At 47.0% G+C, this 16566-nt stretch overlaps 1 protein-coding gene and 1 long non-coding RNA gene across 5 annotated transcripts in view; one reads left to right on the top strand and one right to left on the bottom strand.

Annotated features, from left to right (window-relative positions):
* Positions 1-16566, bottom strand: part of KCNIP1 (potassium voltage-gated channel interacting protein 1) — a 337463-nt gene that overhangs the window by 10339 nt on the left and 310558 nt on the right. For 3 of the 4 annotated variants that reach the window (XM_051843592.3, XM_051843593.3, XM_070076409.2), the window contains exons 2-5: positions 5334-5458; positions 3903-3972; positions 2349-2419; positions 1444-1551 (exon numbers count right to left, since the gene is read on the bottom strand). In XM_051843592.3, coding sequence (XP_051699552.1) covers positions 1444-1551; positions 2349-2419; positions 3903-3972; positions 5334-5458 — 374 coding nt within the window. Of the gene's footprint in view, positions 1-1443; positions 1552-2348; positions 2420-3902; positions 3973-5333; positions 5459-10001; positions 10035-16566 lie in introns of all 4 variants that reach the window. The other variant, XM_051843591.3, reaches the window with a different exon arrangement.
* Positions 3865-16566, top strand: part of LOC149126148 (uncharacterized) — a 43211-nt gene continuing 30509 nt past the window's right edge. Inside the window, exon 1 of the long non-coding RNA XR_016236454.1 lies at positions 3865-3994. This is a non-coding gene — a long non-coding RNA (uncharacterized LOC149126148). The remainder of the gene's footprint in view (positions 3995-16566) is intronic.

Genomic DNA, 16566 nt, shown 5'->3' with positions numbered 1-16566 from the left:
GAGACCCAGAAGCTCCTGGCTCTTGGCTTTGGATCAGTGCAGCTCCAGTCATTGTGGCCATTTGGGGAGTGAACCAGCAGAGGGAAAACCTTTCTCTCTGTCTCTCCCTCTCACTGTAACTCTACCTCTCAAATAAATAAAATAACATCTTTTTTTAAAAAAGAAAATGAATTGGTAAGTATTCCTTCCCCCTCTATTTTGTAAAAAAATATGTGTAGGATTGGTATTATTAGACTTCGACAGTAAGCCATTAGAGTCTATACTTTTCTTTGTGGAAAGATTCTTACTGTGGATCCAATTTTGCTAAATGATAAAGAGCTCTTAGAATTCTCTAACCCTCTTCGAGTCACTCTGTCCAATGGACCATGGATGTGTTCCTTACCTTAGCCCTTCATCATCTGTCTCATCTTGCACCAGTCTTCCCCCCTCACCCCAGTCTTTAGCCAAAGGGAACCCGTGAAAATCCATGTTGCCTCAAAGCCTCCCCAGTGGTCTTTCCTTCTGCCTGGAACGCTCTTCCTGGCTTTGTGCATGGGTGGTCCCAGGGGGCCAACACTTTGTCAGAAGGGCCTTTGCTGACCTTCCTTGCTCAAACATCTTCCACCTGTTGATTTAGACTTTGATTGTGTATGGCCCATCTTTCTACACTGCTCTACGAGAGTGGAAACTCCCGTGATTGCTCAATTCTTTGAGTGCAGCACCTAGAGCACTTGATAGGCCAGGCCCTCAAGTATGTGTTGAGAAACGTACGAGTGAATGAATGAGAATGAAAGTTGGGTAAGCTCCCCGAACTTTCACTTTCTCTCTATGGGGTTGAGTGAAAGTTGGAAATGATACTTATGTCTCAGGCATTGTGCCTGGCAAATAGGATGTGAGGGAGCTCAATGCAAACTTCCACTGTATACAGTGGACACTAAAGTGAGTTTTGACTTAGACTTGTGGGCATTTCATTGGCTGAACATGGAAGTCTGAAAATTCAGGACTTGTCTCTGATGTTTTTTTTAGAGATGACCACACTTTTTATCACCCCCATCTGTAGTTTCATTTGTAGGCAAAATAGGTTGTGGCCAGTATGATCCAACAATAGCCTCTTCCCCCTGAAACAACCTCTCAGGTGCTGTTTGAGGCCCTACCATCCCAAGTTTGAGCTTCCCCTGCTGGCTGCCAACCACAAAGAGCATTGCACCCCTGGTTGTGTGCCTTGAGCCCGTGGGCCCCAGTGAGAATAAAGCTGCACAAGCCTTGCTGGAGTGCCTGGGAACAGGGCACAGGATGGTGGCCCAGGAGGTCCAAGATTGTCTTCTCCGTGCCAGGGAGCAGCTCTGGGAGCCTCAAGCAGACCCTGCCTCCTTCAGACCACTGTGTGCTCATGCGTGGGATGGATCTCTATGAAGTTAGGCGCCCTCCAGCAGCCTCTGGTGCCCCTGGCCCCAGTCCACTCACCTCTTTGTTTATGTATCCGTCTTTATTGATGTCATACAAATTGAATGTCCACCTGAGTTTCTCATGGACAGTTCCTCTCAGCAAAATCGACAGAGCAGTTACAAAGTCCTGAGGAGTGAAAAGGCAGGAGCGAGATGAGCTACCAAACCGTGGGGCAGGTTGAAGTTGGGTCTTTGGCTCAGAGTCCCTGGTGTTGTGTAATAGCATGGTGTCCTCCCCACCTCCCCCCATGTCCTCTTGTCTGCCCCAGGGACACGGCCAAGCTCAGCGTAGAGCTCGGCCTTCCATTCCCTGCCTTGTTCCACTTCTTGAAATGGAGCTCTGTGGGGTGCCACCTCTAGGGGGCAGGTCAACACAGCCCACTCTGCTATTGCCTTATCCTGTGGCTGTGCTGTTTGTTGGACTACACGTGAATGGCCATGTAGTCCAAGGCTAAGAACATGGGCTGTGGAGATATACTGCCTGGTCCTAAATCCTCCTTTACTGCTTCCCAGGTGTTTGACCTTGGGAAACCACTGTCTCTCTACCTTCTTCCTCTCTCCTGTAGAACAGTCATACAGAACACAACCCCACCTTGTAGGGTTATTGTGACAGTTAAATGAGTTAACACAGGCAAGGCAGAAATAACAGAGGCCGACACATGGTGAGTAGCCTTTGTGTGACTTCTTACACGGTAGAACCTGAGTCCCGTGACCTCTTACATGGTTAGCATCTGTGCCCAAGACCCCAAGGTCCTAGAAGGCAGGGGAGGTTGATTCTGCCGTCTCAGGAAGTCTTTATTTAAGTTTCCCTTGTTCTGTCTGAGAGCTTTGCTGACCCAACCCTTCCCCCAGTACCCTGTGGCTCAGAGGGAGCGGTGGTACAGGAGCCTCCAATCCTGGCTTGGACCCAAGGGGTAAGCGTACCTCGAACTTCACGGAGCCTGTCTGGGTGGTGTCGAAGGCATTGAAGAGGTAATGGGCGTATGTGCTGGCATCTGCAAGGCAGAGAGGGAAGGGCAAGTGACAGGACCCGGGATCCACACAGGAGAGACATCAGTGAAAGACAGAGGCAGGGTTTTGACTAGAAAGAGGAAGCTGGAGCGGGGGTGGCAGAAAGGCAAAAAAGAACGGAGCGAGGCCTGCTTACTCAGCTCCTGGGGTTTAGCTGGGAAGTTCAAGAGTGGAGACAGCTGCTTGCCCCTCCATCTAGCCATCTGGGGCACATGATTTTCTTGTGTGTTTATGGTGGGTGAATGATGTGGTGATGGTGTGAAAATGCTCTTCACATTGCAGCAGGGCTATTCCGTGGAGTGAGCTATGCCACGCCGTGAGCCATGCCATGGAGAGAGAGACCTGGGCTTGGTCACAGCTGCGTGACCCTAGGCATCAAACGCAACCTCTCTGAGCCCCCCACTCCAACCCTGTACAATGGGTTGTAGCAAGACCTGGCTCCTAAAACTTTTGGAAAAAAGGTGTTAATCTAGCGTTGTGCCTGGCACACAGTGCAAACTCTATAATGAATGTCTCAGTGGAACTCGGTAAACTGAGTTTCTGGGGCCCACAGGGGATGCAGCTGTCCCCCAGGTTGGTGGGGGCTGAGCCCTGGTCCCACACTTAGGAAGGCACCTATCTGTCGCTAAAAAGGCTCAAATGAACAGAGCCCAAGAAGTGTCTGGGACACTAGGGTCTCTGTTTTGTAAAGGTTCAGGGAAGGGGTTTTGAGGAGACCACTCATGGCGACAGCATGCAAGATGGCATGTGACCCACGGAGGCCATGGGAGGAGCCACTGGTGTGGTCCCAGCCCATAGGCCCAGAGCCGGTTCCCACAGGCCTGGGGCAGGGCACAGAGCAGGTGCTGTAGGCTGGCACATTTGCTTCCCTGCCTTTGTAAGCACAGCTTTGTGCTCCCTGCCATATTTTTGTTTTGATAGTCCTTGGCATTTACTAAAGTTCTGCTTAAAAATTCCAGCTTTTCCCAGCTGTTTTAAAGGAAAGCGTGGCATTGCTTCTCGGCCTTTTGGCTAAGATCAAGTGTAAGGGAGAGAGTGGAAAGTGTCTAGCACAATGGCGGAGCCAGCATGGCAAAGCTTTGTGCCAGACCCCGGCCCACTGGCCTCGAGCTGTGTGATCTGAAGGAGATTGCTTCACTTCTCTGACATCTGGCTGCCCTGGCTGGGTTCAGGCGAAGTATTGCCACAGCCATCAGGAGATCATGGCACAATCTCTCTTCCCCTTCTAGAGCGGTTCCTTTTCAGAGCGCCTTCTGCCCAAGCTCGAGAGAATTCCCTGCCTTGTAAGAAGGGGAGCGAGAGGATCGCTGTGTTCAGAGCTCCTATCGTGGCTCCTGAGCAGCCTGGGTTTGCCTTGTTGATTACAACAGGTGCAGTGGCCCGGGAGGCTCGGGAGGCGTGCCCTTGGCGAGAGGAAAGCAGCCACCAGGGGGCGCCGGGCAGGAGCGTCTTCCAGGATGGACTCACCTCCGTGGGGGAAAAACTGAGCGTAGATCTGCTTGAAAGTTTCTTCGTTGACGACACCGCTGGGGCACTCCTGTGTGAAGGGGAGAGAGAAGGTCGGTGGGGTCTCGGCCGAGGGCCTGCCCCGGGCTCGGGGGCGGGAGTACGTGGTGGTCATCCTTGGGGCCTAGGGCTCCTCAGGGTTCCTTGGCGGGCACGAATAGGGGACAGAGTCTGTGTCTCCAGGGTGAGTAGCAGGAGGCAACCCCATCATGGGACTGCAGCTGCTTTGGAGAATGACAAGATAGCATCAAAGAATGGACACCGTGAGGTGGAAGGGGTTTCGGCTTTGGGGAAGGGACCTGGATTTGCATTCTGGCCTGGTCACTTCTCGCTTTGTGTCAGCCCGACCCTCAATATCCTCATTTGTAAAATGGGGTTAAGGGTACATTCCTAGCACGGCTATCATGAGGTTTATCCTCTGAACCTATGTTATGCAATACTGAGTCCATGGGAGTCCATGGGAGATGCCTAACAATGTCATCTCCTTTCTGGAGGCTGCTCAGGCCTGCCCCAACCCAGCTGCCCACTGTTAACAGTGCTCTTAGAGGTCAGAAGGCAAGAAGCCCAATGGGCCGGCACGAAACCAGGCCCAGGACTCAGGATCATTGCAGGAGGCAGGGGCATCCCCGGGCGCGGCAGGTAACTCCCAGCGCCACGTCTGAGACTCCCTGTCACTCAGTGCCTTGGGGAACACTGAGAACCTGTGGCTGGTCTGGGGTTGACCAAGCTCCACCTACACCCTGTACCTGGAGGGAGGGGGCCAGGAGTGCTTCCTTTTATTTCTGTCCATCCCAGGACTTGGGAGTAAGACTGCTCTGGCTGCTAAACCTAAAACAAACTAATCGACATCCAAGATGGGGTCTGAGTGGTCTCAGCGTGGCTTGAGAGGGTAGGAATGTATTGAAGGATGGAAAGCAACAGGGAACTCCTTGTCTCCCATTCCACCTTTGATTGATTGTAAATTGGCTTCCTGCGTGGCTGTCAGGGAGAGAAGCTTCCAGATGGAGGAGAGGAGAGTCCGATTCCCTGTCAATTCTGCTCCTCGTCATAAATTAACACAGTGACATTCAGGCTTACACATCAGTCTCTGTGAAGCTGGTTAGTGTAAGTCAGCACCAAAGAGACAGAAAGTGATCAGCCAGGATTAGACCCTGGGCATGGGTGGGCTCTCCAGGGCTGCACCACCCTGTGAGGGGTCTGGCAGGGGGTGTGTCTGCTGAGATGGTCTCATTCCTGCCCGGAGCCTTGCTTCCTGACCTGGTGATCTTGCACTCAGGCCCAGGGGACCCTGCCTGTGCAGTTTCTGTAAATGGGAAACTCCCTTGGCATTTGGGAGAGTTTCCCCCAAGTGGGACATCCCACCCAGGCCTTGTGAACCAATGTGTGTCTCACATTTTTGAAGCCTCGGTAAAGGACTTGTAGCTCCCTCTTGGTGAAGTTGGTCTGGGCCTCCAGCTGCTCCAGTCCCTCAGGCCGATGGCAGACCATGGTCATCTCTAGCTCATCTTCAATCTTATCTGGAACAGAGGAGATGGCATTGGGGTGGCTGCCTTGGTGGTCCCTCTGGTCACACCACAGCCTGGGCTGCCAGACGAGGGGTATCGTGACCTGGGCCATGGGCTGAACCCCACCTCCCTGGTCCCACAACCTGTGCACCTGCTACTCTAGGTGTGTCAGGTGCCATGTCGGGAGGTAGTGGCAACACTGGGGCTAAAGAGAGGAGGACAGAAGTGCTGAAAACAAATCCAAACAGAAACACTCCCCTTTCTTTCAAAATAACCCCTTTGCACATGCAACTGTCTGCCCAGGGAACTTTCTGAAGGTGCTAGAGGTACAGGTGAGAGAGTAGAGTAGAATGAGGAATACTTTCTCAAGCGCAAAGGAAAACAAGTCAATAAAATCAACAGCATGGATTCTTACCAGGTGGGCCAAGTAGGGAAAGACTAGAGCGAGTTAGCAAAAAGTTCAAGTTTTGGCATGTTAAGTATTAATTAGAAAGATTGGAATGTATTTTATAGCACATTGTTTGTAATATTGCTAGATGTCCTTAATAGGAAAATGACTTAGCTTGGGGGTGACTTTGTACAAATGAGAGCTTGCAAGGCATTTGAAAAGCACTACACCCAGCTGGCGTAGTTCAACTATGCCTCCCCTCTGTGCAGCAGGCAATCCGGTGTTGCACTAGAGATTTAGGAAGCATCTGTTACTTAAAGCAAGAAATCTGCCCATTTCCCATTGAAAGATCGGGAAGTCCAAATCTGTGGAACTTTCAGCGTTTCACCTTCACCTGTGCTGCCCTGCCCAAATGTTGTCTATAAGTTTACTCCAGTCACGAATCAGTTCTCTGCCCATTGCTGTCATGCAATGACAGCATCTATTGAGTGACCGGAAATCTGGGTAGGCAAGAATAGTGATCAGATGGGCAGACTTCGGGGAGTACCACACACCATGTCATACCCTGTGACAGCCCAGAGCAGACACACTGTCTCACATGGGAAGACTGAGTGAGCAGGTGTGAGAACCTGGGTGTGTCTCTCATCAGGGTTAGTCTCTTTGCACTGGATTTTCTCTGCAATTGTCAGTTTCCCTTCTGGGAGTCTGATCTCAGAGCAAAAGGTATTCATCAAAGTAAGGTTGTACCTTGTACATACTCCTAAAGGTAATGGAGGTTTGGATTGAGTGACAGTAACTTGGTAACAATTCTTTGGTGGGTCTCATTATGTATCATTTTATCCAGCCAGGTTTAAGGAAGAGGATGCAATGTAGGTAAGATATTCTGCTTATATAACATAGTATCAGGTGGTTAATTGCCTTATAATTCTCAGAGAGCATTGAATTATTGGTATGTTTTGAAGCAAATGAGTTAAGTAGCAATGATCCAAACATTGAAGTGTTTCTATATAAATCAAAGGCCTGAGTCTCAAAAAAAAAAAAAAAAAAGTGAGGGGAAAATATTCCCAGAAGTCTACCCTAGAATGTTCCCATGTGCTTTACATATATTTTAAAAACTCATCTGAAAATGACAACCAGTTGTCGGTTGAGCTCTGCTAGCATCAGACTGCATGGTGCCTTCACTGAGAACACATGTGTTCACCTGTGCAGCAGATGTCTCTGCATACCCCTTATTTCTCGTGATGGTTTGCTGAGTGCTGCCCAGGGGTGCCAGTAAAGGAAGGAAAAGCAGCAAAACCCACATTGACATAGCAATAAGGAAAATGAAAATACTGTGTTTTGGGAAGAAATGATCTATTTTTGAATATGTTCAGTATCCTTGTCTAGGTTTATCTCCTCTAAGAACATGAGAATTCTTTTTTGTTATATTTTCTTATTCTTTCATCTTCCAACACCTGCATTTTTCACAAGCTCAGGGAATTACTTTGCAAAAGTTTAAGAGACTCTTTCAGCTTCCAAAACAACTTGCCATTGCCGTTATTAAAAATGCACTAAGTAATTATTGAATATCACCCAGGAAACCCACTTCATTAAGGTGGAACTGGACTTTATTAATAAATGATTTGTTTGCTGTCTGGGCGCAGGATCAATTTCCATATCAAACAGATTCTATGATATCTGAATCATTGGATAGTGACTGCCAAGGTTGTTTTATTTTGCTTGCATTGGCCTCTAATTGTCAGGCTGTGGTTCCATCAGCTGTGGAGTAAAACTCATGTCTTTGGGGCTCACTGTGCTGGGAAGGAGCCTGCCTGAGGATGTCAGGGGCTGGTACCAGTGTCTGTCAATATTTTAGATAGTATTTTTTAGTAAGAACCGCAATTTACATCACAATCTGGCAGACACCTACATATAAGCATCATTTTATAAACTATTTTGAAGCAAAAATGTCATGAAATAATACTCTCATTCATTAACGTGAGATGTATTTTATTCTCATTTAAAAATATATTCCTTTGTAAACACATGCTGGTGTGTGACCCTTACATGTCATGAGTTTTGATTGGAAAACACTGATTTGTCTATACCCAGGGCAACCTTCCAGGGGTGCCCACATCTGGCTCTCCCTCCCCTTTCCTGGTATGCCTTACAGCTCTGTACCGTGTTCTCCAAATATATTCATACTGATGGCCTGCAGTGGTTTTCACCTCTGCCTCTTGCCCCTTGGGGATTCCTTGATGCTGCCCAGGCAGTCCCAGTCTAGGCAGGAGGGGGCCCAGCTCCCTGGTTGGAGAAGAAAACAGAATGACACTCAGGACTGCCTCTTCTGACGGTTATTAAGCATCTCTGATGCAGGATGTTGCCCGTTATTATTTTTGCTATTAAAAATAATGTTGAGCCAGTTACTAAGTCAGGTTGAGTTTGGATGGTAGAGATAAAGGGTAGCCTAGAGACTAGTACTATGGGGATAACTACAGAACAAGAGTAAATCAGAATTCTTCCTTTGTAAAGTACTTTTCATCATGTCCATTTCTCATAACCTTGAGCGAGGTGGGGAGTAAGGAGGGGCTCATTGCCCTCCCCATCTGGTATTAGGAGGAAGGGTGTCCCCCCAGATGAAGCGACTTCCTAACCGTGAGTGCCCCTAGAGTGAAACGTCTCTATCACTTGGGGTAAAGCAGGATTCTACAGAGGAAATCCCTGGACTGAACAGATGATTCAGATTAAATGCTCCTTGATGTTTTAAGGTCCTTGACTCAGATTCTGAGTAAAAAAAAGATGAAAGCTTTAGACCCTCTCAGGAAAAAAAAAGTGTGGCAAATCATGGCAGTGTTTGCCTATATTTTCAGTGAGTTCTTGAATCTAACATGTGGGGCCCATGCTAAAGGCTTCTAGCATAGGAGATCTGGTCCAAGCTCTGTCATTTCCTGGCTGTGTCTGAGTCCTGGATCGCATAAGTGGTAGATAATGGGGCTGGACCTAGAATCCAGCAGCCTAGGTCTCTTCATCAGATCCAACTTCCATGTGCCAATACAGTGGCTCCCACTGTAGCCAGGCACACACTGCAGCGTGGCTCATAACTAGCCTTCCAGTTGTCCCACTCCTAATAAGCTTTGCAGGTAAAAGTTGGAGCCTCAGACTGAGCAGGACAAGGACCCAAGCCTCTGGTGTTCTATCAAAAAGCTTTGATGCATGACCATGGACATGGGCCTCTCCTTCTCCTTGGACTAGAACAATGTTTCTTCATTGTGGTGTTCCAGGGTTGGACTTTATGCCCACACTTCTGGTTTTGAGATTACAATATGATGCCCTTTGGCCCAAGTGCAGGCCCAAAGACAGGTCTTGTTTGCTTTGTGAAATGTGTTCTAATGTGTTTGGAATTAGTTGTCAAGATTTAAAGTGGAGAGATTCATGCACAAGATTGGATTTCTTGGAAAATGAGATTATTTTACAACTTTGGTCTCAAATTCTCATAAGGTAGCAGTCAGCCAAAATGGAGCAGGGTCTGGGCAGCACAGCCTCCAAGGCTCCTGCTGTTTGCCCCTGGATCTCTTAATTCATTGATCTTGCCTGCCTGGTCCCAGAGGCATTTGAGTTAATGGTTTCTAATCTGGACCTACCCAGCCTCTCACTCACCATCCTTTCTCCTGCCTCAAGCCATACACTCTACTCCCCCACAATCTGTTTATTTAAGACATGCTCCATGTTGTTGCACAAAGGACTTGAAGGTGATTATAGGAAATAGATATAATAAAATAAAAAAATCATAAGAAAAAAAATTAAAAAAAAAATCGTAAGAAAAACTGCCTCAGAAGTTGCCGGTTAGATTAGGAGGTCAAGACTGTGGGGAAAAAGAGAGCATAGAAATTCAGGCTATTTGTTTAAAGAAGTTTCTGGACTTGAGCCACAGGCAGGCTCTGAGTTTTCACCTGTGCTTGTCTTTTGTCTTATTGCCTCTGAGAGGAAAATATCTCTGTCTCAGGGGAACAAACTTTTAGAGACTTATCTGCTAACAGAACATTGTTAAATAGGTTGAGTTTGCTAAGGAGGGGCACATAAAGTTGCTGAACCAGAAGACTAATTACAAAGTATATCCTTAATTAGGAAGCTCTTCCTTTGCAAATAATGTGATCAAAGTGGTCAAGTTAGTTTAAACTTTGTTTTTACCTCTCTGATACTGGTAATACCACCAGGCGATGTCTAGGAAAAAGTAAGAAAACATTTTACCAAATCCATTCATTGAAAAAGTGAAACATACTTGTATGGTCCCTGGAGAGGCCACTCTGAGGGTGTCCTGGTCACATCCAGCTGCACATACACTAAGAGGCCTCTCCATAGCAGAACTGGGTTGACCTCCCCATCCTTGTCCCGTGGTCAAAACAGGCCATGGCTCACCTCCCAGTGCCCATGGCTCCCAGCAGGGGCGCATTGAGCATGCCCTCAGCCATGCAGTCATGCAGCCATAGAGATGGGATGGCACGAGGATGTATAGATGAGGATGGGTCCTTGGAAATACCCACATGTCTGAGAGAAGAGTGGCTTGCAAGATTAACCTCCACAGTGAGGAGGCCCCCACCACCCTTCTCTGATTCTTTGTGATTTGTGGCTGTGTATCTGGCAAGGTGATCCCCAACTCTCAATGAAGCATCGACTGCGTATATCACTGCATCAAACGACTTGGTTCTCTGCTCTCATGGAGCATGCACTCCGCAAGTCTTTGCTGCTTTCTTCCTTCTCAGTTTGAAAAGTAACTTGGATGTAGGAGAGGAAAACAACTAATGCAGACAAGAACGAGCACAGGACAGGCGGCAGAGTGGGTATCAGCTGAGTCCCCTCTTATGCTGAGTACGAATACAAAACAAAACAGCAGTCAGTCCTGCACAGTCTTCTGGGGCACGGTGCAGCTGCTTGGCCCATGGTTCCAGGGAGCTGCACTGGATGCTGCCCTGCTGGCCTCTTCATGTCTGTTTGGTGGTCAGTCTGGTTTTCCTCTGGAAGCTCTTCGAGCTTCCTCCTGTCTTGCCAATGCCCCTGACTCAGAGTGTGTTTCAGTCCTCACCTCCCATCTGACATCCCCAGACAGGAGTAGCTTGTGGCAGGATAGGCGGCATTCATTGGTAAGTGTTTCTACACTCGTATCCCAATCTGCAGCCCATGGGAGAACTTTATCTTGCTGGGTTTAGTTGTCCCTTCTATCTGATTGATTGGAAATTATATTTATTTATTTTTACTAGTAGACTTCATTTTAGAGCAGTTTGAGTTTGACAGAAAAATGCCATAGAGAGTGCAGAGAGTTCCCATGCGTACCACCTTCAGAGTGTCCTATGTTACTAACATCTTGCATTGGTGTGGAGTGTTTGTTACAATTGATAAACCAATATTGATACATCAAGTGTAATGGATGTTCAGATGTTTTACAGTAGTGTTCACTCTTGTCATGGATTCACCATCCATATAGAATCATATAGAATAGTTTCACTGCCCAGTAAAAGCTTAGGTATTTTTCACAGAGACTTGTCCAAAAATGTAGATTACCTTTTCCAACATGCCAGGCATATGATAGGTATTGGGAGAGAGATGAAGAGATGTCTTATGTGTTTATATGGAATTCTCAGATTGGTTGGGACGCACACTCACAGACCAGGGATTACAAATCCAAATACCAATAGTCATGGGCGGGTAACTTAGATGTGGGCAATTGATCAGTGTAGAACCACAGGGAGGGGTAGGAGCTGAGGCCTGGAGGATAATTGCCCCCTGGAAGGGGAATACCTTTGGCTTGGCCAGTTGTTGTGGTGCAGGAATTTAAGCCTGGGAAGTCCAGATCCTTAGATTTTTCAAAGATGTTACATTAAAAGATCATTTGTTTTCAGATTCTTAGCTCTTATCAGTGAATTTAACGCTTAAAACGTATAGCATGTGCCAAATAGAACATGTCCGCGAGTGGGATGTAGTGGGATGCCGGTCTGGAACTCTTCATTGGCAAATCATCTCAAAGCAGGAGGAAACGGCTAAGAGATGGGTGCTGAGAGGAGGAAGCCCCCAATTCCTGCCACAGGGTGGAAGGGAGGGATGCCAGGGCAGACTTCACGTAGAAGAGAGAGTTTGGTTGAATTTTAAAGGAAGAGGGGGTGAGGAACAGCCTATGACAGAATACAGAAGTTGAAGCATCCAAGTTGTTGTAGCAGAGCTGAGCTCCACTGAGTACAATTAGAAAAAGAGGATTTTTTTTTTTTTTGGTACAGGCAGAGTTAGACAGTGAGAGGGAGAGAGACAGAGAGAAAGGTCTTCCTTCCGTTGGTTCACCCCACAAATGGCCGCTACCGCTGGCGCTGCGCCAATCCGAAGCCAGGAGCCAGGTGCTTCCTCCTGGTCTCCCATGCAGGTGCAGGGCCCAAGCACTTGGGCCATCCTCCACTGCACTCCTGGGTCACAGCAGAGAGCTGGACTGGAAGAGGAGCAATCGAGACAGAATCTGGTGCCTCAACTGGGACTAGAACCCAGGGTGCCGGCGCGGCGGGTGGAGGATTAGCCTAGTGAGCCAGCGTCGGTGAAAAAGAGGGTTTTTAAAAATTCCATCTCTTTGAAGGCACTGGAGAGCTAATGAGGTAGCCTGCCTCAAAATAGGACTCAGTGTATCTGCCTTCACTCTATTACCATACGGAAGTCAGAGACTCAGCCAGAGAGCTCACATATTTTCAATGTTCACCATTCAATGACAATTTGCCAGGCATATGAAGAGGCGGGACCAAGAGGAAAGGTTGACTGTAGTAATAGATCTACAGGTGACCCCGGTATCGGACTAATCAGGCCTGAGCTTTAAGATAATGGTGAACATATGCTCAAGAAAATAGACAAAAATAATGAGAATTCCACCAGCTTCATATACAAAAAGTTAATTAAAATCTAGAGTTGGAAAATATATTACCCTGAATTAACAACTATATAGACTCATTTAATAGCAGGTTAGACAAAGATGCAGAGAAAATTATTGAGTTGGTAGATAGGTCAATAGAAAAATATATAGACTTTTGCATAGAGAGAGAAAGAATGAAAAATACAGAGAGGAGCACAAGAGATCTATGGGACATTATGAAGAATTCTAACATATATAATTGGAAGAGGAATAATGATGATGAAACAGTATTTTAAGAGATAATGAAGGAACTGGCGCTGTGCTATAGTGGGCTGGGCCTCTGCCTGCAGCACTGGCATCCCATGTGGATGCCAGTTTGTGTCCTGGCTTCCCCTCTTCCAATCCAGCTCTCTGCTAATGGCCTGGGAAAGCAGCAGAAGATGGCCTAAGTGTTTGGGCCCTTGTACCTGCGTGGGGAACCTGGAAGAAGTCCCTGGCTCCTGGCTTCAGATCGGCCCAGCTCTGGCCATTGCAGTCATTTTGTGAATGAAGCAGAGGGTGGAAGACCTCTCTTTCTGTGTCTCCCTCTCTGTCTGTAACTCTGCCTCTCATATAAATAAACGAAAACCTTAAAAAAATGAGATAATGAATTAGAATTTTAAAATATGGGTGAAATATATCAAGCCACATATTCAAAAGCACCACAAACCCCAAACAGAAAAAACACAACCACATGGTAAAGCTGCTGAAATACGCAAATAGAAAATCTTTACTGTAAGATAAAAACCATCAGAGGGAAAGCAAACTGTCGCTCCCCCTCTTCGTGGAGGAGCAACACTGGACCCTGCGCTGTTCTTTTGTCTGCTCGGCCCTCCCCGGGTTTGCTGCTGGTTCTTCCCGGGTTGGCTACTATCCCTTCCACCTCCGTGGAAGGGCAGTTCCCCCTGGCCACATTCCCCACTTCCGCAGGGGAGCGGCACACCGCCGGCCGGCTTTCTCGGGGGGGCTGCACGGGTGTTCCTTCAGCTAGATGTTCCCCATAGATGTTCCCCATAGATGTTCCCGGTGCATGCCGTCTCTCTCCTCCTTTATAGTCCTCCTCCGCCAATCCCAACTCGGCTGCCCACACGCCGAGTACGCTGCTCTCCTCCAATCAGGAGCAAGTCCTACAGTTTATTAGCTGAACTGGAGGCAGCTGTGCGGAAGCTGTTTACTTCTCTCCCAGCGCCATATTGTGGGAGAGCAGATGCATAGAATAAGTCTTAATTCCAGTAACTCAGTCTAGTCCGGTTTGCTCCCCACACAAACCGTAACTAACTGCTGCGTGCAAGCATAAGGCCACAGGAAGGGTAGAAGCAAAATAGAAGACAAGGACATACCATGCAAGCACAAATCAAGAAAAGGTGACAAGGCTATCTTCATATCCCACAAAGCAGGAATTAAAGGTCAAGAAGCTTTGCTAAACAGGAAGTTTTCATAGCACAGGAGTCTACCCACTAGGAAGGGGGAGCAATTCTAAATTAGTATGCACTGATAATATAGCTTAAAATACAGCTAAAGCGAAGACTGGCAGAACTAAAGAGAGGAAATAAGTTCACAATAATCATTGGAGATTTAAAAGCACCTCTCTTAGTTATTGATAAAACAAGCAGAAAAAAAATCAACAAGGGTATAGGAGATCTTAGAAACACAACAAACAAACTTGGACTTGGATGCAAACTCACAGAGAGTTTGGTACTCAATAATCATAGAATACTATACGTTGTGCACAGAGACATTTACCAAATCCTAAACCATAAAGGCAACTTTAACAAAGCTCAAAGAATCAAAGTCAACCAGAATAGTTCTGTCCAGAGTAGAATTAAGCAAGATAACAACAGCAAAAAGAAAACCAGAAAATTTTGAAATGTTTGGAAATCAAGCAACACAGTTCCAATTTCTATGTAACCCATGCATCAAAAAAGCAATTTCTTGGAAATTAGAAAGCATCTTGAACTGAAGCATAATGAAAATACAACATACCAAAACTTGTGGGGTGTTATGAAAACTGTGCCCAGAGGGGAATTTAAATGAGCACGACATATTTGAGTGCAGATAATTTGCATGGCAGGATGCATGACAAGCACAGAATGTTGTGCTATCTCTTGAAATAGTTTTTTCTTGGATTTCCAGTGGCTCATCGTCAATGTTGCCTAAACTGCGTTAGTTCCATTAGAGACCATATTCATGACGGCATGTTGACTTTTGAAAATGTAATCTTTGCTGTCCCTTTAAACATGGTAGATTGGTTTGCTGTGGATGAATTTAGTACTGACTGACAACTTCCCCCATTGTAATCCGGCGTGAAGATCCTTGATGATGCTTCCTGGAGCCGAGGGGGAAAAATGTCTCATTAGATGCTGAAGCCTTCAAGCTTAAGATCCCTGGAGCGGAGGTGTAGGGTGAGTCTTAAACCCACTTAGACACACACAGTGCACACAACTCATCCACTCTGAATGTTATGTACTTAACCATGAGTCCCGGGAGTGCTGAGCTGAGCCTTGATAAAGATTTTCTGAGTGTTCCAGATATTTTTTCAGTCTTCTTGGTTCAATAAAACTCAAATCATGTTTTGCTTCAAGCATCTGTTCTCTTAATCTTGAAACCCCTGCTGCCCCTTTTAAGCAAAATTGAATTCATACATTTCTTTCATTTACACCTTAGAACTGAAAATGCTCTGAAAAAAGCAGAGTCCTACCCAAAAAAAAAAAAAAATCTTTTGAGTGCTGCTATTTCATTAGATGGAAGATTTTCAAGGCTCAATATACAATGTGTTTCAGTTCACTGCTCTGTCTCTCTCAACTGGGGTGGTTTTTAGATCAGCGTCTAAGCAGTCATGTGTCAAATGTCCTTTGGGCAGCTTCTCAGGAGGGCGTGGTGTTGGAAATCAGCTGTCAGAAAGGTAACACAACTATTACAAGCCCACCACATCACTACTCTGATTGTGATGTAAGTCAATTTTGTTTACTGTGTGACAGTGTTACATTCGTGTGTTTTTCACCAAGATTGGGAAAGCAAAGAAATGGCTGGGAAAAGCGTTATCTGGATTCCTGGTTGGGGCAAGAAGGAGCTCTAAGAGGAGTTTCAGGACAAGATGCAGAACACACAGTTTAGGGACTCTCCTGTGCCCTGGCCTCCTGAGCAGCCTCCTAGCCCGGCTGAGCCCCTGGCCAGGCTGCCAGGTAGAGCTGTCAGGTCCCGGCAGCATTTCCGGCATTGGAAGAAATCTTTGGATACTATTTAGAGTGGACCGTTTTGCCTGGCAAAAGTCCCCCAGGGGTGAAAGTGTTTGATTTATGTCGGGAACTCCAGTGATCTCTGCAGCTCTTGGGTAGTCCAACACAATTAGTCCAAGGAAGCCCGCAGTAGAGAAACCTCCCACCGTTTCTCCTTTGCACTCAGCAGGACATCACCCAGAAGCGCCAGCACAAGGAGACAGCAGTTAACCTTGGACCCGTGCTGGGAAGAGAGGGCCTGTGGGCACAGAACATCCTGCAGGAACTAGGAGGACCAGGTGAATGGGATTTTGTGATCCCTCTCAACAGGTCCTGAAATGAGCTTCCAAGGAGGAAGGACACTTTCAGATGGAAGATCGGAAAGTGAAGCTGCAGAGAGAGAGAGAGGAAGGAATTGCTTAAGGGAAAAGTGAAATTGCCACCTGAGTAGGGTTTATCTGAGGTTAGCATGGAATTTTCTAGTCCCTGGATCTAGGTGAGAAGGGCCACATTCCAGGCTGCTGCTTACCGATGAGTAGTTCACTGCTAGGAAGGTGATTGGACACCTTGCTAAGTGATGGTTTCCAGTGGAGAAGTAGGGTTTTTCCCCCGCCGTGGAGAG

The sequence above is a fragment of the Oryctolagus cuniculus genome, chromosome 6, assembly GCF_051225735.1.
Source record: "Oryctolagus cuniculus isolate XC-2025 breed Fujian yellow rabbit chromosome 6, ASM5122573v1, whole genome shotgun sequence".
In the NCBI taxonomy this organism is placed as follows: Eukaryota; Metazoa; Chordata; class Mammalia; order Lagomorpha; family Leporidae; genus Oryctolagus; species Oryctolagus cuniculus.
This window is presented reverse-complemented; position numbering and strand designations above follow the sequence as displayed.